Source organism: Echeneis naucrates, chromosome 8, assembly GCF_900963305.1.
Source record: "Echeneis naucrates chromosome 8, fEcheNa1.1, whole genome shotgun sequence".
Classification (NCBI taxonomy): domain Eukaryota; kingdom Metazoa; phylum Chordata; class Actinopteri; order Carangiformes; family Echeneidae; genus Echeneis; species Echeneis naucrates.
Genome location: NC_042518.1, coordinates 19,856,161 through 19,882,691, shown reverse-complemented (window position 1 = coordinate 19,882,691; position 26,531 = coordinate 19,856,161). Strand labels below are relative to the sequence as shown.

General features: G+C 40.7%; 1 protein-coding gene across 2 annotated transcripts in view; it reads left to right on the top strand.

Annotated features, from left to right (window-relative positions):
• The first annotated feature begins 432 nt into the window (after nucleotides 1–432).
• Nucleotides 433–26,531, top strand: part of nbr1b (NBR1 autophagy cargo receptor b) — a 64,190-nt gene continuing 38,091 nt past the window's right edge. The window contains exons 1-5 of one of the 2 annotated variants that reach the window (XM_029508080.1): nucleotides 433–648; nucleotides 16,552–16,614; nucleotides 18,317–18,335; nucleotides 18,506–18,528; nucleotides 25,598–25,786. In XM_029508080.1, the coding sequence (XP_029363940.1) occupies nucleotides 547–648; nucleotides 16,552–16,614; nucleotides 18,317–18,335; nucleotides 18,506–18,528; nucleotides 25,598–25,786 (396 nt within the window). In that variant the 5' untranslated portion in view covers nucleotides 433–546. Of the gene's footprint in view, nucleotides 649–16,551; nucleotides 16,615–18,316; nucleotides 18,336–18,505; nucleotides 18,529–23,362; nucleotides 23,407–25,597; nucleotides 25,787–26,531 lie in introns of those variants that run through there. The other variant, XM_029508081.1, reaches the window with a different exon arrangement.

Genomic DNA, 26,531 nt, shown 5'->3' with positions numbered 1-26,531 from the left:
AAACACACAACATTGCCGGAACACTGATTAGACATGTTTGCATTAAAATTACTGAAATACTGTTACAGTGCAGTTTTAAATTTGGCCAACAAATTTAAAACCGTATCACCGCCCAGCAACACAGTAAAAAACTGAATTGAGAGAACGCTCACTGAATAAATGACGACAGCTCCATTTTCAATCCAGCTGGATGAAACTAATATTGTGTCGTACACTGATCAGGCTAAACATTATGACTACCTGCCTAATGTTGTCTTGGGCTCCCTTTGCTGCCAAAACAGCCAAACAGAAAAACTGAAATTTTAACAGGGATTTTTTAATCAAAGCACAATGTCTTCAATTGAGATTCATTCCTGTTACGCAATGACGTAACACGGACGCCGTGCTCACTGTTCCGGACACATGGTGCAGAGTGGGCGTCGCCAGGGCTCTGATGTAAATATCCGCTGCTGAAGAAATCACTGAGGACTGAAATAGCCGGATTAACCCAAATATCCCTCGCCACATCTGTCTGGAATATGTGTTAAAGCGCCCATTGCCGTCGGTATGGACTTTTACATCAACCTGAAGGTGAATTTCAGGGGAAATTCGAAGAATTATCTCCTGTCGGGAACCGAGACTAAGAACTGGGAGTCGATGGAGGCTATGGTAAGAGAGAGACGGTTACTAAATTTGCCGCTGCCTCTGTATTGCTCAGGCGTTTGTGTTTGCGATCGTGGTTCGTCCTTGAGATACCCGCTGGCCGGTGTAGATGCTGCTGGTGTAGCTAGGGATGATGTACCGCCCTCATGCAGCGAGTGTCCTGTCAGACTGACAACACAACAGGGCAGTCACAGTACAGCACACACTGCTAGTGTCATTATCGTCATTTGTCGCCATGGAAACACTGTTAACTAACGGGTGTGAACTGTCTAAATCACACGTCCACCATTTAAATTTAGTGCATGGCCTGTTCGCAGGGAGATAAATGTAAGTCAGTGCTCTTGTTCATCTATAAGCTCTTAATGCCATAGCAACGAAGCTTTAGCGTTAACGGGCTGGTTATGTGGCCAATGTCATTTAATACAATGCCAGGGAATTGTGTCAGGCCTTGCAGCACCATACTTGCACACTGCTATGTTTATTTGGTGTCTTTTGTATTATTTATGATATTGCTGCTACATGTTATATCATTGAAGGATGGATTCTTGACTTGAGACCTTTTCTGTTTTAGTTAGTTGGTCATGCACTTATAACTCACAGCATGTTGACCTGTTTTCAGAATTATGTATGATGGTCATAAAGTCAAAAAATACTAAAATTTTAGAAAAACACCACAAGCAAATTTAGAATACATAGGTCCTTCTAAAATATTTTGCTAGAATTCAATTCTTGTAACTGTAACCCTCTAACCCTTTGCCAAGAAAATAAATTACAGTAGTTACAGCATTAGATTTTGAAGAAGATTATAATTATATTACAGTGAAGATGACCTTTAAAAATGATATGAAATACATTTTATTTTGCTCTTTTCCACCCAATTTTGTCAAAATTGTCGATTCCTGTCAAATCAGAGGCCACTTGACCTTTGACCACCAGAATCTAATTAGCTCATCTTTCAGTTAAAGCAGATATTTGCAGCAAATGTGGATTAATTCCTGCAAACCCTTTCTGAAATATATCTGATATACACTCACTGGCCACTTTATATTACCTTGCTGCCAGGTTGGATCCTCATTTCTCCTCTGAATTGCCTTAAAACTTTGTGGCAAAGATTCAACACGGTGTTAGAAACACTCCTTAGACATTACAGGCTGTATTGGCATGATAGCATCATACACATTCATCATGCAAATCTGCTGTTTCACCACATCCTCAAGGTCTTCTGTTGACAGTTGCAATTAATCACAGTTTTGGTGATCCTTTAGAAATTGTAACCTCAGTGACCTGTTCTCAGCGGACAGGAGTAGCTAATGGTGTGGTCCTCTGCTGCTTTTCCCCATCTGCTTCATGGTTTGACATGTGTGCTCAGAGATACTATTCTTCTGCATACCTTGTTTGCAATGAGTAGTTATTGAAGTTACTGTTGCCTTTCAGCTTGAAGCAGTCTAGCCACTCTACTTTGGCTTAAAAGCAGAGGCATTTTTGTTGAGAAAGAACTTGTTTATATATATATATATATATATATATATATATATATATATATATATATATATATATAAATTATTTGGGACCATCCTATGTGAACGCTAGAGCCATTTCCATGCACAATGATTTCCATGAGCAGGGAAATCCTTACATTAGCAAAGAGTACTATTTGGCCATTGTTGATGTTGTTGATATTTTAATCCAATTTCCCATAATTTTATTAATCATTTTCTGAAGCAACCCTCCTGACGGGGTTAACTCAGTATACTGTTCGGATCAGTAGCAGGAACCTGGTAACAATTAGATACATTTCTCCAGCCAGTTAAGAAATTATTATGAAACTTATGGGACCTTTTGTACAAATGAGAAAATTTGGTTTTGCCCTGACAGGGTTACATCTTCTGTTGTGAACTTTGCACAACAGAGATGCACAAGGCTTTACAGAAAAACATTCTGTCTTACTGTGCAATCTCTAATTCTTTAAAAGCCAGCCGTGAGTGTACTGTGGTGTGTTCTTATTGTAATGATGTTTGTAGTGAAGTGTTTCACATTCAGGGTCTCAGCTAGCCCAAATCAGGACTCAACTTAAGGAATTACCTTGAAGCTCATTTGTATTGTGGTCTGTACCACTTGCGACATTCACTTGGTACTTGATAGAGGTGTTGCTGGATTGTTGAAGGTTCAATGGGTATGAATTCAATAAAGGCAGATTGAGGTCATCACTATCTTTCTATGCTCAGTATATATTCTAAATTAATAAAGCCATAATGAGCACAGACTTGACCAGTGGTCCACAAACTGAGCTCCACATTTCTATATTAACAACTAAAGTGCACCTTAAGATTCAAACATTTAACAACCAGAGAGTTTGGCTACCACCAGTCCCTTTCTCCTCTAGTTTCTCTTGCACCTAATTGCCTATGTCACACTTCAACTGATCTTGGGCTGGAATGCATCTTATCCTTTTCCCTAGTTACATTTTCCAGTTATTTGAGATATCGCGGGGCTGCTGGAGCCAATCCCAGCTCACATTGAGCAAGGGGAGGGGTACACCTTGGACAGGTCGCCAGTCCATTGAAGGGCAACATACAGAGACAGACAGAGACAAACAACTACTCACGCTCGCATTCACACCTACTGCCAATTTGGAGTCGTCGGTTAACCTAGACATGCATGTAAGCGTGTTGCGTCATTTCCGGTCACTGGCGGTTGTGGTCTCTATTGTGCTTTGTCATCTCTGTGTTGTTTCCACTGTTCTTCTGCTATTATTTCCTAATTCCTAATTTCCTAATTCACTCGAGTAATCAGGCAGAAAATTATTTTCACACCAACACTAGGTTTTAGAAGTCAATATCTCCCCTTTCTCCAAAGGTTATAACCGTTTCTGCTCCTCCGCTAATCAAACTACCCGATTAGCAATGTCCTCTAGCTCTTTGCCTCCACTCTCTGTTCCTCCTTCTCCTCCTCCTCTCCTCTCCTGTTCTCTGTGCCTCATGTGTAGTTATTCTTCTGCCTCCTTTTATGATAGCACCATTTGTCATAGATGTAGGATGATGGTAGAAATGGAGGCGAAGATTAATGAGTTAGAATCCCGGCTCCGCACTTTAGCTAGCCCAACCTATGCTAGTGTAGCTAGCCCCCCCTCTGTAGCCGGTGCGGGCCAACCTAGACGAGTTCATACGGCAGCTAAGATAGTTTCCTCCCCCCCAGTGGCTCCCGAGCAGCCGGGATCTAGTCAGGGCTGCTGGGTGACTGTCCGAGACAAGAGGCATAGTCGTAGGCAGCAGCCCCCGGTTCACCACCGACCAGTTCACGTTTCCAACAGGTTCTCCCCTCTCAGCGACACACCCGCTGAAAAGCCGACTCTAGTGATTGGTGATTCTATTCTGAGGAATGTGAAGTTAGCGACACCGGCGGCCATAGTGAAGTGTATCCCGGGGGCCAGAGCAGGCGACATCCAGTCTTATCTGAAACTGCTGGCTAAGGGTAAACGTAAATATGCTAATATTGTTATTCACGTCGGCAGTAACGACACCCGACTTCGCCAGTCGGAAGTCACAAAAATTAATGTGGAATCGGTGTGTACTTTTGCTAAAACGATGTCGGACACTATAGTTTTCTCCGGCCCCCTCCCCAATCGGACCAGTGATGACATGTACAACCGCATGACATCATTTAACCGCTGGCTGTCGAAGTGGTGTCCCGAAAACAACGTGGGCTACATAGATAACTGGAAGTCTTTCTGGGGGAGACCTGGTCTAATTAGGAGAGATGGTGTCCATCCCACCGTGGACGGGGCCGTTCTCATTTCTAGAAATATGGCCGATTTTATTAGAAATCCAAAACCCTGACAATCCCGGGTCGAGACCAGGAGGCAGAGCCGCAGTTTAACATGCTCCTCTGCGCCTCAGTCAGAGCGGTCACCTGCCGAGAATAGAATAGAGTCTCTGTCTATGTTTAGCTTTAGCTTTATAGAAACTGTGTCTGTCCCCCGACCACCTAAATTTAGAAAAGTTAAAAAACCCAAATTAAACAGAAGAGGAGCTAAAAACAAAAACCTAACTGTAATTAAAACAGCCACAAATTCAGTCTCAAATAACACTGTGATCAAATGTGGACTGTTGAACATTCGATCATTATCATCAAAATCTCTACTAGTTAACGATCTCATAGCTGATCACCATATTGATTTATTTTGTATAACTGAAACGTGGCTGCAGCAGGATGAGTATGTTAGCATTAATGAAGCTACACCCCCAACTCATGTTAACTTTCATATCCCTCGTACCACAGGTCGAGGAGGTGGGGTGGCTGCAATATTTCAGTCAAGCCTATTAATCAACCCCAGACCAAAATCTGGCTGCAGGTCTTTTGAAAGCCTCACTCTTAGTCTTTCCCACTCGGACTGGAAAGGTGAAAAACCAGTTCTGTTAGTCACAGTATACCGTCCACCTGGTCCGTACTCAGAATTCTTATCAGAGTTTTCTGAGTTTATATCAGAGTTAGTACTCAGTACAGATAAAATCATTATCCTGGGAGATTTCAATATACATGTTGATGTAGAAAGCGACAGCCTTAGTTCTGGGTTTCTTTCCCTACTAGACTCAATTGGCTTTTCCCAGCATGTGAATGAACCCACTCACTTTTACAATCATATCCTTGATCTTGTTCTAACTTATGGCATTGAAATTGACAAGCTAACAATTCTTCCCCAAAATTCTCTCCTGTCTGACCATTACCTTATTACATTCGAGTTTACTTTAATGGGCTCCACATCATTGAGGAATAAATTCAGCTATAGATGATGTTTATCTGAAGCTGCTATGGCTAAATTTAAAGAGAACATTTGGTCATCATTCCCAACAATGCCATATCTAAATTCAAATGAGGATTTCTCCCATACGCAGGTTGATGACCTTGTGACTAGCACTATAGCCACACTGCGTTCGAATCTTGATAATGCCGCCCCTCTCAAAAAGAAAGTATTCAATCTGAGGAGGATGGCTCCCTGGTATAGTTACCAAATCCGTGCCTTGAAGCAGATATCAAGGAAATTAGAAAGAAACTGGCGTTCCAGTAAGTCAGAAGAGTCGCACAGAGCCTGGAAAGATAGCCTAAAAACATATAAAAAAGCTCTCCGCAGTGCTAGAAGTTCACATTACTCAGCACTCATAGAAGAAAACAAGAACAACCCCAGGTTTCTCTTCAGCACTGTAGCCAGGCTGACAGAGAGCCATAGCTCAGTTGAACCAGTGATCCCCTTAGCTCTAAGCAGTAATGATTTTATTTGTTTTTTTTTTCAGACAAAATTCTCATAATCAGAAAAAGAATTTATCAGCTCTTGCCTACGTTAGATAAAAATCCCCTTCTGAAGACGGCAACTGCTGAATCAGCTGCGGCGCCTCTTTTACATCTGGAATCATTCTCACCTCTAAATCTCTCAGAGTTAGCTTCTATAGTTTCATCATCCAGACCGTCAACCTGTCTATTAGACCCAGTACCAACTAGCCTCTTTAAAGAGATCTTTTATGAAATTGAGCCGTTCATTCTAGATTTGGTTAATCTGACTTTATTTCTGGGTTATGTACCACAGGCACTTAAGACTGTGGTCATCAAACCCCAGCTTAAAAAGCCTAATCTTGATCCAGATGTTTTGGCAAACTATAGACCCATATCGAACCTTCCATTTATTTCTAAAATCATTGAGAAAGCTGTAGCAAAACAACTACACGAGCATCTGGATGGGAACAGTTTGTTTGAAGAGTTTCAGTCAGGATTTAGAGCCCATCATAGCACCGAAACAGCGCTGGTTAAAGTCTCCAATGACATTCTAATGGCTTCAGACAATGGATCAGCCTCCATACTTCTCCTTCTAGATCTTAGTGCTGCATTCGACACCATAGATCATAACATTTTACTACAGAGACTGGAACATGAAATTGGAATTAAAGGGACTGCACTAAAGTGGTTCAAATCCTACTTATCAGATAGACATCAGTTTGTTCATGTAAACAACAGCTCCTCCTCATGTACTGTAGTCAGTCATGGAGTCCCGCAGGGTTCGGTACTTGGACCAATCCTCTTTACACTTTATCTGCTTCCTCTAGGCAACATTATCAGGAAACACAGCATCAATTTCCACTGCTACGCAGACGATACTCAGCTGTACCTATCAATGAAGCCAAATGAAGTCACTCAGATAGTCAGACTGCAGGCATGTCTTGAAGACATAAAAGTCTGGATGACTGGAAATTTTTTACTTCTCAACTCTGACAAAACAGAAGTTATTGTACTCGGTCCTAAGCACCTCAGAAAAATACTATCTAATCATCTCATGAGTTTGGACGGCATTACTTTGGCTTCCAGCTCCACTGTAAGAAACCTTGGAGTAATTTTTGACCAGGACATGTCCTTTGTCCCTCACATAAAACAAGTTAGTCGGGCAGCTTTCTTCCACCTAAGAAACATTAGGGAAATTAGAAACATCCTTTCTCAGGATGATGCAGAAAAACTAGTCCATGCATTTGTAACTTCTAGGCTGGACTACTGTAACTCATTACTATCTGGATGTCCAAACAAATCTCTAAAAGGCCTTCAGTTAATTCAGAACGCTGCTGCTCTTCATTGGCTGCCAGTAAAATATAGAGTAGAATTCAAAATCCTTCTTTTAACGTATAAAGCTCTTAATGTATCTCAGAGAGCTCATAGTTCCTTACTGTCCTAGCAGGCCACTCCGCTCTCTAGATGGAGGTTTACTTGTGGTTCCTAGAGTCTCCAAGAGTAAATCTGGAGGCAGATCGTTCAGTTATCAGGCTCCTCTTCTATGGAACCAACTCCCAGCATCGGTCCGGGGGGCGGACTCTTTCGTAACTTTCAAGACCAGGCTTAAAACTTTCCTGTATGACAGAGCGTACAGTTAAAAAGTCCTCTACTCTTTAGGTATGCTGCTATAGGTCTAGGCTGCTGGGGGAAGGACTGAGCTTCTCTCTCTCTCTCTCTCTCTGTCTTTCCCTGTCACCCTCTCTCCCCCTCTCCCTCTTTCTCTCTAACTCCCTCCTTGCATGCGCTGATAAAAACCATCCTTCTTAAAAAAAAAAACACAGTTTCACCCAGTTCTAAGCATTTATACTGCATTTACTAACCACGTTCTGCCAAAGTCTCTGTCTCTCCCAGTTCCTCTCCTCTCTCTCCCTGTCCTCATCCTGCAGGTGGTGACTCATCTCCATCCCATGTTCCTGCAACACCTGCTGGTCCCATATAGCATGAATTCTGTATTACAGCTCAACTCCATGAACTTCATGCAACAACATGTTCCTGCCTACACCCCCCCCTCCAATGCCGATCTCACTCTCTCTCTCTCTTGCTCTCTCCCACTTTCAACCCAACCGGTCGAGGCAGATGGCCGTCCCCCCTGAGCCTGGTTCTGCTTGAGGTTTCTGCCTCTTAAAGGAAGTTTTTCCTTGCCACTGTTGCCAAGTGCTTGCTCATCGGGGGATCTGTTGGGTCTCTTTAAATAAATTTATAAAGAGTTTGGTCTAGACCTGCTCTATATGTAAAGTGCCTTGATGTAACTTTGTTATGATTTGGCGCTATACAAATAAATCTGATTTGATTTGATTTGATTTGATGTCTTTGGATGGTGGGAGGAAACTGGAGTACCCAGATGAAGCCCATGCAGACATGGGGAGAACACGCAAACTCTGCACAGAAAGGACCCAAGCCAGTGTATCACCCGATTTGGTTTCCCCCCATGTTCCTGTTCCCCTTTACGCTGATTTACTGCTGAGTTGTGTGCGGTTGCTATGTTACCGTGCGTACTTAAGGAAGAAACAAAAGAAACACAGCTGAATGTACGGAAAGCAAAATGGGACAAACATCATACCAGGGTAACTGCAGTAGTCCATGCTATGTTCATTTCAGCGTCATAACAAAACTATCGATGTGTTGGCTTATCTCTGTTTCTGTGCTTGATGTTCCCTTTACCTAACAGGCTCACCAGTTGGTAAAGGATGCTTCAACCCATATGGCTGTAAAAACAACCATAAGATCCATGCTATTTTCCAATGTAATATTGTTTCTGTTCCTCCTGGAATATTTTCCTGGATTAATAGTGTAAATAACTTATGTTTGAAAAAAATCTGGTCCCTGCCTCAAAAACTCCCCATCGTTATAGGTAAAAGAGGTGTCATTTACAATTATTCATCGATGTTACCCTGTTAAATCCTTAACAAAAAAAAAAAAAAAAAATCACATTTAAATATGATTATATAGATCTAAATTGTGGCTACTGTGACTGATATACCGAGAATGTTGTCCCTCTGTCCTGGGAATGCAAAAATACCCATAAACTGTGGCAAGGTATTTGTATGTTTATTATTTTCGTTTTTTCTAAGATAGACATTTTAGTTGATTAAGAATATTCTTAAATCAATCTCGTTATAATTCATGCAAAGTTTTACAACCACCAATGCAGATTTGCCGAAATGAAACCTTTTTTGTGTTTTAATGAAAAAACTGGAACTGTATTTTAAATCTATATCTTCTGCTAAAAACAGCTCTCAAAACTATGTCTGTGCTCCCACTTAAATATTTATCAATCAGTATAATTTGCCTTTACTTGTAACCCCCGGCATATGCTGATGCTTTTCAATATTTTTTATTTATATCATTTATAATTAATGTAATGCTTATTTCTACATTCACTGCAATTCTGTGTATGTTGTGAGTGATGAAGCTGATAAAAATATGAGTGTGTGGGTTACTGATATGTTATTTGTTACATTAAAACAATAAATGAGGAATGCATTTGTTAGACCATTCATTGTTAATCTTTGTGTGAATGGGTTCAGGGATAGGGTTTTATGGCGCCAAATAACTGTTCATCAAATCAGATTTACTGATTGGCAGTGTATAGTGCCAATTCAGAACAAAGTTACATCAAGGCATTTTACATACATTTGTATACATAAAAGTCTTTATAAAATGATTTAAAGAGACCCAACAGATCCCCGATGAGCAAGCACTTGGTGACAGTGGCAAGGAAAAACTCCTTTTAAGAGGCAGAAACCACGGGCCGAACCAAGCTCAGCAGGGAAGCCATCTGCCTCGACCAGTTGGGTTGAGAGAGGGAGAGAGACGGCATGAAGTTCATAGAAATTATGCTGTATGGACTTCATGAAGATATGGGAGCAGCAGGCAGCAGGAACATGGGATGGTGATTCGTCACCACCTGCAGGCTGAGGACAGGGAGAGAGAGGAGAGGGACTGGGAGAAATGGAGATTTTTTTCCCAGATGTTTATGTGACCATAGAAAATAATTAAGGCCAAAAATCTTGGACTGTCTCCTTCAATGATTCTGTTATTGAGCGTGAAGGCACACATAACAGGAGTACTGGTCTTTCGTTGAAGGATGCCCAACATATCCTGTATGGAACCACCTTTCACAGGCATCACAAGCAATCTGAAAGAAAAAAAGGGTAAGGCGGACTCAAATCTGTGCTAGTTCATATAGGATGCATGCCAAACCATAGAGCCAATTACCCATGTAATGTCTTCCACACAATCAAACGTGTCACCCCCCCCCACAGAAATAGCACAGGTCACTAAAGTCATCTACGATTTTAGATAATTTTTGTGTAAAAGAATTTCACAAACACAGGATGCAAAGTCTGGTAAAATAAGGCTAGGTTACACCATTGTCTACATAGGCTCAATCAAGCGGTAGCGCTCGCGACTAATATGCCACTGTCACAAGTATGTTAATCTGAACACTTGCAAGGCCTGCGCTTTGATATAGGCTGAAGTGCCTACCAGACTGAGTGATAATGGTTGTGGCTATGTCCGTCCTGATTCTATTGATGTCTTCTATGCCTGTGGGAAATTCCATTGCACTGCCAGTGAAGATGTAATCCACAAACTGAAAGTGTGAGAGCCCATAAATCACAGATCCCCCAATGCGTGATGATGGCATATACCGGAATGTGATGTAACAGCTTACTTTTAGAGCAAACACTCCACAAGATGTTGTTTCTTGCTGCCGTGGGTGAGGCACAGTGTTGCAGGTCCACCGTGACACATTGACACCCAATTTTCTCATCAGGGCTCTAAGGAAAAATTTGGTAAATTGTTACTGAAGCAACCAATTCAGTTACAGATGAACAAGAACGTGACCCAATGTCACATATTTGCGAAAATATAGTTTACCTTATTGTCTCCAAACACCTTTTTATCTTTGTAGGTGACTCTGCCATTGAGTCAACAAGGAGAGATTTCTTTTTTGATGGGTATATGGCCTGGACATTTTTTTTATTTAGAGAAACACAAGAAACTTGTGTGACAAAAAAATGGACCAGACTCAGTGATCACCTTCCTAGCAACAAACTTTCACACTGCTCTATGTTCCCTACAGATAATATCCAACTAGGCCAGTGAGCGGTGATAGCTATCATGTCTTTGGGGTCATCAGATGGGAACCTCCTTTCACCAGTGTTTCGTCTAGTTAGGCCCACAACACCTCCAGAAGGCTAGACCGTGAACACTGGCATCCCAGAGTCACCCCCTAATGCCAGCCATCACCACTCATCACACAAAGACAACTATCGCACCACTGTCAACTACTCTAACCTCTCACCAACTGCACCAGTGAAAGCGGGGTGGGGATACAGACCCTGGTTCGGGTAGGGGGCATGAAAGTATAGAGCGTGCAGGAAGTGGAGGCAATACAAGCTACACTAGCAGATTCAGCAACTAAACTCACCTGAACAGCCAAAGCCAACACTCCAACAAAGGCCAATTCTCCTAGGCTAACCGCATGGTGTCGAAAAGGCACAAACACAAAGAACTATTTCAAGCAACACCACTGTCAACTACTCTAACCTCTCACCAATTGCACCAGTGAAAGCGGGGTGGGGATACAGACCCTGGTTCGGGTAGGGGGGAGAAATAGAAGAGGTGGAGATAAAAGTAGGGATGGGATACAGACCCTGGTTCGGGTAGGGGGCATGAGAGTATAGAGGGTGCAGGAGGTGGAGGCAGTACAAGCTACACTGGCAGATTCAGCGACTAACCTCATCAAAACAATCCTATATTTAAGTAAAACCAACACACCAACACAGGCCAACTCACCTGGACTAACCACATGGTGGCAAAGAGGCTCAAACAGGCCACACCCCCACTTAAAAACACTTCCCATTCCTGGATTTCTTCCTCTGCTTCTCCCTATAGTCTGTCTATCTTAAGAGCTCCCCCTGCTGGGCCCCCAGCTATTATTACCTCTTCTAACCCAAATCCACTGACTAGATCTTACTGCCTCATCTGACATTTCCTTCACTGGTTTCCTCACCCTCTGGCCGCTTCCTCCTAACTCCCTCAACAAAGCAACAGCAGATCTCCACAGCTCTTTCCAACTAAGCTTTTTCTTCTCTACGCCTTCCCAGTTCAACCACTGTCCCTGCTTAGCCTGAGCCACTGCCCTGGCAACTCTTAATATTTCCTCCTGTCTACGAACCTGCTCTACAACTAGCTTCCTCTTCTCTTTGGGACCTGCTCTACTCCACACCGGTTTGCCTGAGCCAAGCCCCGAGCCTCCCCGGCCTATCTGTACATTACCCACAATCTCGGTATGCCTAAGAGCTGCTTCTGCTTCCTGCACTGCCATTCTTGGATTCCATTTTCTCCCCTTTGTTGGGTTTGGAATCACTTTACTAACAACCACGTCTTTCCTCCCAGATACTAGGAGCTCTGTCCTAACCTTAGTACATTTAAACTCCTCCACTAGACTAGATACTGGGAGCTGAAGTATGCCTTTCCCATACAATGCCACAGTGCTTAAACATCTCGGAACCCCAAGCCACTTCCTAATGTAAAAGCTTACTAGTCTTTCCATTTTACAGATATTGGAATCTCATATACTGACAGTGGCCACATCAATCTAGGAAACAATCCAAACTGCAAACACCACAGCTTCAACTTTCCTGGAAGTCCTGATTTATCTATTCTATCCAGTCCCTCAGCAACATCCTTCCTAAACTGCACTACCTGTTCTCTGTCATTCAAATCTGCCTTGTACCACCTGCCTAAACTCTTTAATGGTTTTTCCCTAATTATTGGAATTGCTTCTTCATCTATTACAAACTTTTGATCACTTAATCTTCTTCTATCCTCTACTTATTGAAATACTTCTAGACTTACTAGGCTTGATTCTAATACTAGCCTACTTTAAGTTTTTATTAAGTTAATTTATTAACTAAATAAATAAAGAAATAAATATTGATATGTAAGCCTTATTTTTATTAAGGGAACAGGCATTTTCTTTGACACATAGGCCTACTTACCACTAGAAACCAATGGTGACAGTCATTCACTACACCTATAATCATGTCAAAGGCAGAGGAATCCAGCTGAGGGAAAGAAAAAAACAATTAACAATGACTTTTCTAGGTTTATGGCCATTGTGGTAGACCTTTTCCTTTGCCCCATGCTGCCTCACCATGATACTGATATATGCATTTATCACCTACAGTATATTAACATTAAAAAAAGAATACAACTTTGCAAGGAGAAGCATTATGCCTTGGAAAATTCAATGAATATGCACTCACTCTCCAACTCCTTTCCTGGGCCCAGCTGGAAGATGTCCTTATAAGATATTTTGTAGGGCCCAACTTTTGCCAGCAGCACCTGGCAATAATTGCCCCCCCCACACACACACATAGCACACTTTAACTGTGTTTTTAAATGAATAAAGGCCATTGTTAGGTATGTATCACTTACGCCTATACACAGCAGTGTCTAAAGGGTTCTGCACAAGGCTAGAGATTCCTATGAAGGTGGTCCAGGTGAAAGTGGTACTGGTACAGGTGAAGGTGGTCTGGGTGAAGGTGCTACATATAATGGTGTGTGATTTGTTAAATCTAAGGGTGATAGGACAGAGGATGGAGCAGGTGGTGATTTACAAGATGGTTTGAGAGCTGTACCTGAGGGATGATCACTGCAATTTGTGGGTTTTTTTGAGAGGTCCAGGGGGGCAGTAGAGGGGACAGTGGCAAGTAGAGGTTTCTCTGGATTCGTCATTTGAGGATTTTATTTTGTGTTGTATGCAGAGAGTTGGATGTCATCCACCAGGTCTGCACTTTTATTTTCTAACTTGGTTATGGTATAGGGTCCCAACCAGGTATGTTTTAGTTTCCCCCCTTTTCTCTGCTGCATTCTTAAATTTTTTCTCAATAACCTCTGACCAACAGTAAAAATGGATTTGCTTGGCAGTTTTTGTCTTGTTTTTTCAGGACATTTTCCCTCACCAGATTGTTCAAGTTCTCTTTCAAGGCAATGCCTGCGGATACCACTGAACTGGCAATCATGTCCTCCACTGAGCTGCCCACCTTTCCAATAAAAAGATACAGAGATGAACAATGTGATTTTAATGCTGAAATTACCCGACATAAGTGAGATCCATACCGTATAGTCCTCTGGCACTTCACATGGATAGCATGCCTCAAAGCCAAACATTAAAAAGTAGGGGAGAACATGGTGGTGAGGTGTGGCTTGGTGCATAGGCCAAACATAACATAAGTAGTTGTCAGCAACAAGTTTGCGTAACGCCCTGTATCATCATCATGGTTCATCAATACCCCTGGTTTTCAAAATGACCTCAATATTGTAGAAGAACTACTTTTAGACTGTGATGAAAACATTTTTTAAATTACAGATTCACCTCTGAATTGTCCCATTCAGGTTTTCAACAAGACCATTTGTCTGTGGGTGATATGGAGCACTATGCCCTGATCAGTGAAAATGTGCTGCGGTGCACCAAACCTATAAAAAAATGTAATAATGCACTCCGCGACCACCTCAGAAAAATGTATGTTCTGTTATTATGAAATAATCATGTATTTTTTATTCAGTATTCAGTAAAATGAAAGCCTTGTTACATACATGTATTGGGATATATTCCTGCTCCTTTTTGAGGGAGAGCCTGCTGAACTGGCATTTTGCACACTGTGAAACCTGATGGTTCAAAAGCAGATATTGGAAATGCAGTCCACAGAGTTACAATCTATGGATAAGATCAATATATCATACACTTCAATCAAATAATTCCATTTACCCATTTGTCCAAGTCTACCCCCATTCCAGGTCAGTAAAACCTGGTGCTGATGGCGTATTTGTTTTTTTGGGTTCCACAGTGGCCTCCCTCTGCGCTGTCATAGAATTGCTTGAAAATGTCATTGGCTTCCTCCATGCCAACCACCACTCTCCTTAGCACCTCCATATCGTGTTTCGATGAAATGCAATACAAAGTATCACCTATTGCAACAAGTTTGTTGTCAGTAGCGTACAAGAATCTGATTATCTGATTAGTTATTGTTGGCCTATTCGAGAGTTAGAGCTGGCAATTAGGGAATTATTTTTAATGTATTCCTTACCTTTCATTTGGAAACGGGCGGAGCACCTGCAAATAACAAATTTTTGTTCCTTTGATATGCCCACAGGATAGGTGCCATTTTTCTTATAATTGACCAGCTCGTCAAACATATGCTTGTCCATTTTGAACGCACATGAAATGCCCATCCTGGCCACCTTAATTAATCACCCCTGAACACCTGCGAAATTGGCTTTGGTAATGAAGTTACACCCTTGCCCAAGTTGTAATTCATTCGTCTTGATCAGACAAAACAGACAAGAGCAGAATAATTAGTCATAATAACTTATGATTTATAAGATTTCAAAGGATCTAAGCAGCACAGTAGGCTACATGGGTGACTTGTTCCTGGTATCACTCCATCAGTAACATGACTTGTATCTATATTTCTATTGCCAAATTTTATTTCTGTTTGTATGTCCCATTTTGATATTAGAGAAGGCCTACACCCCCTTTCGTTATGTCGAGCCTCAACATTACGCTTATTCATTCATGGTCACCCAAATTATTGATCCATTCACTGAACACTTTTTTCATGAAAACCTAACCATTATCTATTATCTGTTGCACGACATGCCCATAATAAGGCTATAGGCCTACATAACTGTCATTGAGATAATCGATAAATCAAACTGTTGCATAGACAAAATAACAATTCAACAAAAAAGCGTGGTGGTTATTTATTAATTCAAAATTATAACAAATCAACAGTCGTGAAACTGGAGCTAAGAAATCCTAAATTTGCAATTAAGTTTTTTCCATTAAAATCGATGACTGGCAGTACCAAATTAAATAACATATATTTTGTACCACTTCGCTTTCTGTGGATCCAGTTGTTCTGGGTTGGTCCTGTGGGTGGCGTCAGTTAACATGGCTTTTTGAGGAAGAAGGTAACTGGTAACTGAACCCACGGCCTTCTTATTGTGGGGTGACAGCGCTAACCACTATGCTGCTGTGCTGCCCCAGGAAAAGTTATTTTGTGATAATTATCGTGATCGTTTTTCACCCAGCCCTATTCATTTGAGCTGTGTGACATGTCATGTTGTCCTGCAGGAAGGATAAATCAACATTTTCCAGTCTTTCATTGTCCAATTATCCAATTTTGTTGAGGATGAAATTTAGCCTCAGTTTCCTGTTTTCAGTTGAGTGTGGCATCTTGTGTATGGTGTTCTGCAGCCGTCCCCCCTGTGCTTCAGGTGTCTTGCGTTCAGAGATGGATGGTCTTCTGAATACATTGTTTGCAATGTGTGGTTGCATTGACGTGTGTCCATGTGAGCGGCTGCTGAGTGTGTGTGTGTGTGTGTGAGAGAGAAAGAGACAGAAAGAAAGATCCCTACCTTCCCTGCCCATTTCTCCCCGTACATGCTCACAAATCTTAGTTAAAGTCACTGAATTTGAATTAATTATGAATTTATAAGTTTTTTGCCTTTTAGTCAGGGATGCATAAAAGACAGCTGTTTCACTGCACTGACCATTTGATCTCTTGGTGTGTGTTTTGTTCACAGGTAAAACGTTCCTATGGCTTGTGCAGCCTTCAGCTGACATATATGGACGAGGAGAATGAGGAGGTGACAAACTCTAATCTCATTTGCTGATTCCCCCTCTTGATTATTTGCTTCCATATAGGAATGTAATGGTATGAAAACTGAAATCAAGGTTTTTGTGACCAAAAATATAATTTAGTTTTCACTATTATTCATTAATCTTATACCGCTTATCAGGGTCACGGGGCTGCTGGCGGCAATCTAAGCTGACATTGGGCAAAGAAGGGGTACACCCTGGACAGGTCCATTGTAGGACCACCGAATAGACAGATAGAGAAGAACAAGCCGTCACACTCAAACTCAGACCTACAGGCAATGTAGAGTCACCAGTTAACCTAGACATGCATGTCTTTGGACAATGGTAGGGAACTGGACTACCCGGAGGAAACCCTCGCAGGCATGGGGGAACATACAAACTTCTCTCTGCACTAACCACTATTCTGCTGTGCTGCTGTTTCCAGTAAAATACCAATGTTACTTCAATTTTTATTTATTGTCAATTCAAGTTTTTTTTGAAACCCATATATAAAATTAGCACTATGTACTTTTGCATGATTAACAAAAACAAACAAACAAAAAGAATAACATTCCATGTAGAATCAAGCATACAAATTAGCTATAAGATGGCACTTTTTGGCAGTCTTAATGTAACAAGAACAATAAATAAATTAATTTGTAAAACATGCATAAGTGCATTTAAGAGGCACGATTTAGCCCTGAGAGGCAACTGTACAGAAATAGACTTTTTGTGATCATAAAGGCAACAAAAAATATTAATAAAATAATATGAACAATAACAAATAGTATTACTTATGTAAACATCCAAAAAACATGCAGCTGTGTATTACAGATGTGACTATGTTGTCATAGTTTGTTATGATTTGGCGCTATACAAATAAATCTGATTTGATTTGATTTGATGGGAAGTAAATGGAAACTGCAAATGAGAAGAGAACAACCAAAAAAGCATGAACATTCTTCACCATTGTTAGCAATAGGGATATTTAATTAGCTATTCTGGGGCCGATTACTGTTTACCGATTGTGGAATGGGTTGAGGGAGGGAAATCCTCCATTTGAACTGTAGTATACTGTCTCGCATTGTGCACCACTTATAGAAATAAAAGTAACTGCACCGAAGAAAATAGTAGAAATACAATTAAGAGCCTAAAGTATAATCAGCAATGGATGGATGAAGTTTGGCTGGCTTTACCTGGGTTTGTTTCTCATTCTGGCCATATTCTGTCGGGGGACTGGTTCTCAAAAGTCTGGCGGTAATAAAACATTATTGATGACTCCCACCATGATGAATTTCACTGTTACATACATTGGATATTGGGAGTTTGTTGTCTTTTTCTGATTTCTCGAAAATCTGCATGCAGTCTCAGCTATTTGACCTCACATGATCAGCTTTTTGGATTGGTGTTTTCACTATAATAAACATTTTCAAGTACATGATAATCATCAGGGGTTTGTGTTGTTATATTCCATTATACTGGTAACTGTTGCATGCAACAGATGCATCCCAGTTTTTAATCAATAACATAAAGTGAGTTGTTTCTTACCATTCCCCAAATGCAATGTTACAGCACCGATGTGCACTGTGACAAGTGATGATCATATGTAATTGATGGAGTGTCTCTTTACTTAATAAAACTGCATTATCAAGCCAAAATTGTTATTATGCTGCATATATTTACATAAAAAATCTTGTGTTTTTTCTTCAGGTGTCAATTAACAGTCAAGGTAAGTAGATGTAATAATTGAGCTGCAGCAGTGAGTTGTGATATGCTAAATTACAGCAGCAGAACTTTGAATAAATAAATATAAATATATATGTATAAAAATATAAATAAATATTGTTAACACTGTAATTTTCACATCATATTAAAGAACGTTGTGTTTTTTTATTTCAGTGGAATATGAGGATGCATTAAAGGTAAGATGATGTAATGTTTAATTATTATTTACATTGATATACTTATACTTATGGGGAATAAGTTCTATCCACCATATATTATCTTAGCTCATGTTAACTGTTCCAGCATGAAGGTCTTGCCCTGACACTCAACTTCCTCCTTCCCAAAGCAATTCTAAAATAGTCTATTTGAGTGGCATTGGGGCCCGAAGGCCTCCTGTGCTCACAGCACAGAACTGTGCAGCCTGATTGGCATTCACTGAACTGTCTCTAGAAAGAAAGACAACGGAACACCTAATAAATTTAATCACCTTGGAATCTGATAATTGAATATTATTTTATCTCAATAGCAACCCTATCAAAGAACTTGCCTGTTGTGTTTTGCTTTAGCTAGAGACCAAAAGCAGCTGAACCACAATGGACTGAGTGGTCCTTCTCATAAGTATAGTTACTGTGGCAATAGCTTTAAAAAAAAAAAAAAATGAGGTGGTCTTGACTTGACTTACAAAATTTCAAGATTATTGCAGACTCAATCCTTTAAACCTTAAAGTAATTACAATAACAGTAACTACAACAACCTAATAGTAAATAACTGTAGATTACACAGAAGTGGTTTGACTAATATGATAATAATACATAAAGGATTCCTGTAGTGGGGCAGCATAGTGGTTAGTGCTGTTGCCCCATAACAAGGAGGTCTCAGGTTTGGGTCCCATTGCCTGGGGCCTTTCTGTGCAAAGTTTGCATGTTCTTCCTGTGCTTGTGTGGGCTTCCTTCAGGTACTCTGATTTTCAATTACATTGAGTGGTGACTCTAAATTGCCCGAAGGTGTGAGTGTGAGTGGTTCGTCTTTGTCTGTCTATGTTTATTGGCCCTGCCCTGGACTGGCGACCTGTCCAGGGTGTACCCCGCCCTCACCCAATGTGAGCTGTATTGGCTCCACTGCTCCCCAGTAGAAGATGAATGAACTCCTGTAGTGTTTGGTGCTTGTGTGAAGGTTGCTGACAGAATAGCCATAAATAAGTTCCTGCCTTGAAACCTATATTACATTTCAGATCTAAGCAAAACACCACATAGGATAAAGAATAACTACATAGTCCCTTTTTATTTTCAGTATACATTAACATTATGAACATTAACAGTATTAATAAACTTTATTTATGTAGCACCTTACCAGAAACAAGGGTTAGGGTTAGGAAAGATGTTTCATGGAATAAAAAAACAGAGATACACAATACACAATACATTGTCATAACCCGGGCCACAGGCCTGACAAGTGACTGGAAGAAGATGAGTGTGTATAAAATAAGTTATTTATTACAACATAAGTTGTCCAAATTAAAGGTAATAAGCATGGGATGCGGGCAGCATGGCAGCATGGTGATTAGCGCTGTTGCCCCCAGTAAGAAGGTCACTGGTTTGGTTCCCAGCCTGGGTCCTTTCTGTGCGGAGTTTGCATGCTCTCCCCATGCCTGCGTGGGTTTCCTCCCACCGTCCAAAGCACTTGAAGATGAATGAATGAATGAATGAATGAATGAATGAATGAATGAAAGCATGGGATGTGTGTGTCAGCAACATCAGTAGTGCAAGTGTGGATGGAGTGTATGTGTGAGGTGCAGTGTTGTAAATGTGAAAAGCAAAGAGAAAAAGGGTCCGGATCTGGTGCCGTCAGGGAATATAAAGCCACTGTAACAGGTGCTCCCAATCTGGCTATCTGCATCAATCAGAGAGAACAGAGATTAGAGCAATCAAGCCAACCTACAGACTATGCAGGGGCCATCACAACATTGATGAAGGGTGAAAAGGCTGAGAAGGTCAGAAATATAAGAAGGAGCAAGGCCATTACGAGAGTTAAAAACAAACAATGCAATTTTGAAATCAATCCTGAAGAATATACACTCACCGGCCACTTTATTAGGTACACCTGTCCAACTGCTCGTTAACACTTAATTTTTTAATCAGCCAATCACATGGCGGCAACTCAGTGCATTTAGGCATGTAGACATGGTCAAGACAATCTCCTGCAGTTCAAACCGAGCATCAGTATGGGGAAGAAAGGTGATTTGAGTGACTTTGAACGTGGCATGGTTGTTGGTGCCAGAAGGGCTGGTCTGAGTATTTCAGAAACTGCTGATCTACTGGGATTTTCACACACAACCATCTCTAGGGTTTACAGAGAATGGTCCGAAAAAGAAAAAATATCCAGTGAGCGGCAGTTCTGTGGGCAGAAATGCCTTGTTGATGCCAGAGGTCAGAGGAGAATGGCCAGACTGGTTCGAGCTGATAGAAAGGCAACAGTGACTCAAATAACCACCCGTTACAACCAAGGTAGGCAGAAGAGCATCTCTGAACGCACAGTATGTCAAACTTTGAGGCAGATGGGCTAAAGCAGCAGAAGACCACACCGGGTGCCACTTCTTTCAGCTAAGAACAGGAAACTGAGGCTACAATTTGCACAAGCTCATCGAAATTGGACAATAGAAGATTGGAAAAACGTGATGATGGCTACTTTCAGCAGGATAATGCGCCATGTCATAAAGCTGGAATCATCTCAGACTGGTTTCTTGAACATGACAATGAGTTCACTGTACTCAAATGGCCTCCACAGTCACCAGATCTCAATCCAATAGAGCATCTTTGGGATGTGGTGGAACGGGAGATTCGCATCATGGATGTGCAGCCGACAAATCTGCGGCAACTGTGTGATGCCATCATGTCAATATGGACCAAACTCTCTGAGGAACGCTTCCAGCACCTTGTTGAATCTATGCCACGAAGAATTGAGGCAGTTCTGAAGGCAAAAGGGGGTCCAACCCATTACTAGCATGGTGTACTTAATAAAGTGGCCGGTGAGTGTAGGTAACCAGTGCAATGAAGCCTTATTGGTGAAATGTGGTAGAATGTATGGGTTTTGGTAAGAACCCTAGCTGCCATGGTCTGTAGCAGTTGGAGGCTTTTGATATTTACAGCAAATAATTAATTGCAGTATGCAAGATGGCTAGAGACAAGAGCGTGAATAAGAGTTTGGGTGTCACTAAATGAAAGGATTGATCTGATCTTGACAATGTTCCTAATTTGACAGATAGCTGTTTTACTGATATTACTGAAATATTTAGAAGAGCTCAGGTCTGAGTCAGTTACCCCCCGAATATGTAGCATCATGTGTGTACTGTATACCTAGAGACACTTGGGTCTGGGCAACAGAGTTCCTGTGTGCTTTCAGACCAAACACCATCACTTTGGCCTTATTATTATTTAATTTTAAAAGGTTCCTGGACATCCAAGCCTCAATGTGTTCCAGACAGGCCATGAGTATGTTAACAGAGGTGAGGTCTGATGGATTTACAGACATATACGTTTGGGAATCATCAGCATAAAAATGGAAAGTGATTTTAAAATTGCAGATAACAGTGCCAACAGACACAGAGAAAGATCTGCCACTGAGATACTCTAGGATTTGAACCAATTCAGAGCTCTCCAAGTCAGTCCCACCCAGCTCTCTTGCCGATCAATGGCTATGTTGTGATCGACTATATCAAATGTGGCAAAGAGGTCTAACACCACAAGGACAGTGCAGCGGCCACCATCGGAGTTAATCCTAATTAATCCTAATACTAATTTCAAAAGTACAGTTTCTGTGCAATAACAGACAACAGAACCCTAACCCTACTAAAATATCTGAGGATACAAACCTAGTAAGTAAAACGTTTTAAAAGGGTTAGAGAGGAGATAGATTTAATGCCCTTAATTACCCCATTAAATAAGATTGAGACAGGATAAAATGAATTAAAAGTCTGATGTATTTCTTTGGTGGAGTAAATAGAGATGAAATTATTTGGGCTCTGATGATTGAAACCTTGTCAGTGAAAAAAGTAAAAAAGACTCACATTACTAATAGGACAATCCCTCCCCTGGGTTCTATCAGCAGACTTGGGAAGGCTACCTACAGTACACGAGACACAATATGGAGTTCCTAAGCCTGAAAGTTGTTGAGCATTACAATGTCCACTTCAGCAGCAGCTGATAGGTAGGCAGGAAGATTGATATGTGGCTTGCAATATATGATTATCTTAGTGTGTATATGTGTGTCTGTATGTGTGAAACAAATGCTAGGATTCATGTTTTGATGTGGTTCAGAATCCTTTTGGTTTTACTTCACTAAATAGGAACCCCTAATTCTTCAATGTCTTATTTTCAGTTTTTCAAGTCTGGTTGTTCAGTACAATCTTGTATGTATTTGTTGATTCTGCTTCAAGCTGGTTAGTTTATGTATAAAGGGGTTTTACAGTTTTGCCGTAAGTATAAAATGTCAAATTTAGATCCACAAATCTGCTTGCTCTTAGTCAGAACCTTCTGTTGACAACTGCCTCTGCCTCTTAGACATAGAGAGGCGTGCCTTTTGCTCATGGAACAGTACTGACAGTTTTTCAGTACTGCAGCAGCACATTTTTGTCCAAGATTTGCCACAGGGGGGTCTTTTGAAAAGCAGTTGAGGGATTGGATGATTCAGTAAATCCAGTGGCAAATGTCCTCCTGAGGACCTAATGTAAACTGTACCAAAACATTTTGAAGGATTCTGGTCAGTGAGGAAACACTTGGTAAACTCAGTTCTTATAGACACCCATATTAAAATACACAACTTTATAGTAGGGTTGCACAATTAACAAAATATAATTAAAAATTGCAATATGGCCAGAAAGACCAGGAATCAGATTCACAAAACTTTAAGAAAAAGAATCAACTTAAGTGCAAATTTTCGTCTGTTTTAAGAATAAAAAAGAAAAAGTGATATTCTCAAATGGTATTCTTTAAAACAAAGTTTTGTTCTTGATTTTTTTTTTTTTTTTTCCTCAAGCTTAAGAGAACCTTGACCTGTCTTAAAACTCCTACAGTGAAAAGGTAAGCCTAACATAACATAACTAATCTCATTCAGTCGAGATTAATACTTTCATCTCCACTGGTCTTGTTCATGAATCGTTTCCTCTCAGCTCCCTTCTTTTTCTCCTCCGACTTGAAATCCGTCCACTTTTTGACACTTGTGCGTCCCCCCCACAGCTGAGACAGCCATAGCCACTTTTTCCCACCCTCTAGACTTATTTTCAGCTGTTATTCCTATATTGTCTATTTTCCCAAGTAGTAATTTTATTTACATTTACATTAATTTCCTCAATCCTAACCTCAGGCTCCTGCTTTGAGAAGTTTTTGGACCTCTTCTTTTCCTTCTCCATAATTTACAATGTCTGACCGTTAATTTGTGACCATGCACCAATACACTCACATCTTTTAAAACAAAAATACATTTTTAGATTGAAATCGTTTATTAATTTAACCCTTAGTGGATAGTCTTCTCCAAATGTGAACGAACATGCTTGTTTGGTAAAAGACCCCAAACTAAATAAACCCCCACATTTTATTTAAAAAAAAAAGAAAGAAAGAAAGAAAATCTTTCAACATTATCACAAAATAATTTTTTGCATATCATGCTGCCATACTTCATAGCAGGAATTAATATGTTTACAGCCTGGTATATAAAAACTGTTTTGGTTCCTAGAGCTCATTTGCTCTTCCGTTACAATTGTAGTCTTGGTGACTTCTGATACAATGCACTGCATTTTAAATCCTTGCAAGTTTCAGGTTGAACAGGTTTTTTTGGGTCTGCCGCCAAGCTTTGTGACAGAGAAATTTATCTCCTGAAAAAATGTGCTGGCCTACCAAAATAAACATACAAACAAAATATATGTACAAAAGCCTCTGGAACTCATTAGAACAGGTTCCCAACCTAATACAATGGATAGTCAACTTCAAAATTTCAAAAGTGACCACATAAATTGGTTTTAGATCTCAATGACAACAATAAAGAAGCCCAATTAGTCTTCTGTTGCTTGACCCAGAGTCACTGCTCTGTTGCGTAGTCTTCCTAACCAGCAAATAATGAACAGAAGTTGTAATGTAATGTAATGTAATGGAGGTAACAGAAATGGTCTCAAAATGCAAACAATGTCTCTTCAGATCTTAATATCAAAATACCTCTATGTTCATCAGCTTCACAGCAAACAGGAGTTCAAGCGCAGGGCCAATCATAAATAAAGATCACAGTTCCATATCCAAGCAACATGGCCAGTCCTCACCATAGTTGACCTCCAAGCCAGGCGTGTTAGCCAAACAAACTGTATCTGGACAAGCCTCCTGTCACTTCCCCAGCACACACACTCTCCCAGTCTTCTTTCCTAGCCTTCAAATCCCAACATGTCAACCAGTCCATGGTCAGCCTCAGGTGTGGTAGTCTGGCATGAAGCAATCAGTCCCAGATCTCCCTCAGGTGTGTTGAGGTGAGGACTCCCATCCCGCGCCACGAGACGGGGACATAGCAATTAGCAGCTGCAGCCACTGGAGTGGATGTAGCTCCCTCCTATGACACAGCCTCTCGTGACATCACAGGAACCACTGCTCTTGAGCTAAGCAAAACACATAGCAGGACAAGATTTTACAAAACAATATGCAAGCTCAGCCTCAGAACTTACGTGTGACTTGCAAAAACACATTAGATCTTTTTTTATTGCTGACCTAAAGATATCCAACTAGGGCACTAATGTATATTTAATATACACAAACACAATTTAATTCAAACATTCATTCATTCATCTACAACCTCTTATCCATTTCCGGTTCACGGGAGTGCTGGAGCCAATCCCAGCTCACACTGGGCGGGGGTTGGGTACACCTGGACAGGTCGCTAGTCCATCACAGGGCCAACTGAAGAGACAGACGGAGACAAACAACCACTCACACTCAGACCTACAGACAGTTTATAGTCACCAGTTAACCTATACATGCATGTCTTTGGATGGTGGGAGTAAACCGGAGTACCTGGAGGAAACCCACGCAGGCACAACCACTTTGCTGCCATGCTGCCCTCTTGAATCCATACAATAAACAACTAATTAAATTGAACAATGAGCAGTAGATATTTCATTGAATACAGCAAGTTAGAAGAAAAGTTTAAATTGCTTCACTCTCTCACACAGAAAAGAGGTCAGGAACTACTGCATTTTGTAACAATGACTTAACTAATTTGTTAAAATGTTTCCAGAGTGCAGCAAGACAGGGAAATCGATTGCAAATGAATGTGTATGAGACCCGAGGCCAGCTGACCAGAGTTCCCACCAACAAAGCCAGTGGAGCAGAGCCAAAGAGGGGATTCAGACCACCACAACACTGCCCTGCCCTCACCCAAGTGGTCAGCCGCAAGGTCCAGGCAGCTGTGCCAGAACAGGGCATGGTGAGATCCCACACACAGCATTTTATATTGGGCTCGCATTATATTCCTTTGAGAAAGATCACAAGATTTAAAGAACAAAAAAATTATTATTATTATTAAATGCATTTCTAGATTTGTTGAACACAATAAATGTACAAATGGCCAAAATGGCATAAAACTGAAAAACAAAAACTAATTTAAAAGCTCTACAAGTTATTAAAATACTTTTATTTATTTATTAATTTATTTATTTATTAGAAAAATTAGGGACAATGCATATTAATGAACATTCTCATGTAAATATGCCAGATTGTAGCTAATTTCCATCTGTAGTCCCATTGGCATGTTGGTTTAATACAGCAGGGTGGAATACATATAACATGTCAAATCACATCAAATTTTATTGATAATGCCAAGTCATAACAAAGTAAATTAAAGGCAATTTACATTTAGAGCAATTATTTTAAGACACCAATGGAAGTATGTAAAAAATAAGAAAAAGTTGGTAAAAGTAGTGATTAGTAATGGTCGTTCATGATAATTAATAGTAACTATCGCAACAGCAGATATTGAGCAAGGATATGGAGCAGAGATGATTCTCCACCTTTAGGATGAGGAGAGAGAAAGTACACAGTAGGGAGAAACACAGACTATGGGAAGGTGAAAAAATAAAGTTCATGACATGTACTGTAAAGGCGTGAGATAGATGCTCAGTGCATTCTCCAGCAGCCTATAGCAACATAATTACAAAGTAAAAGCCCACAAA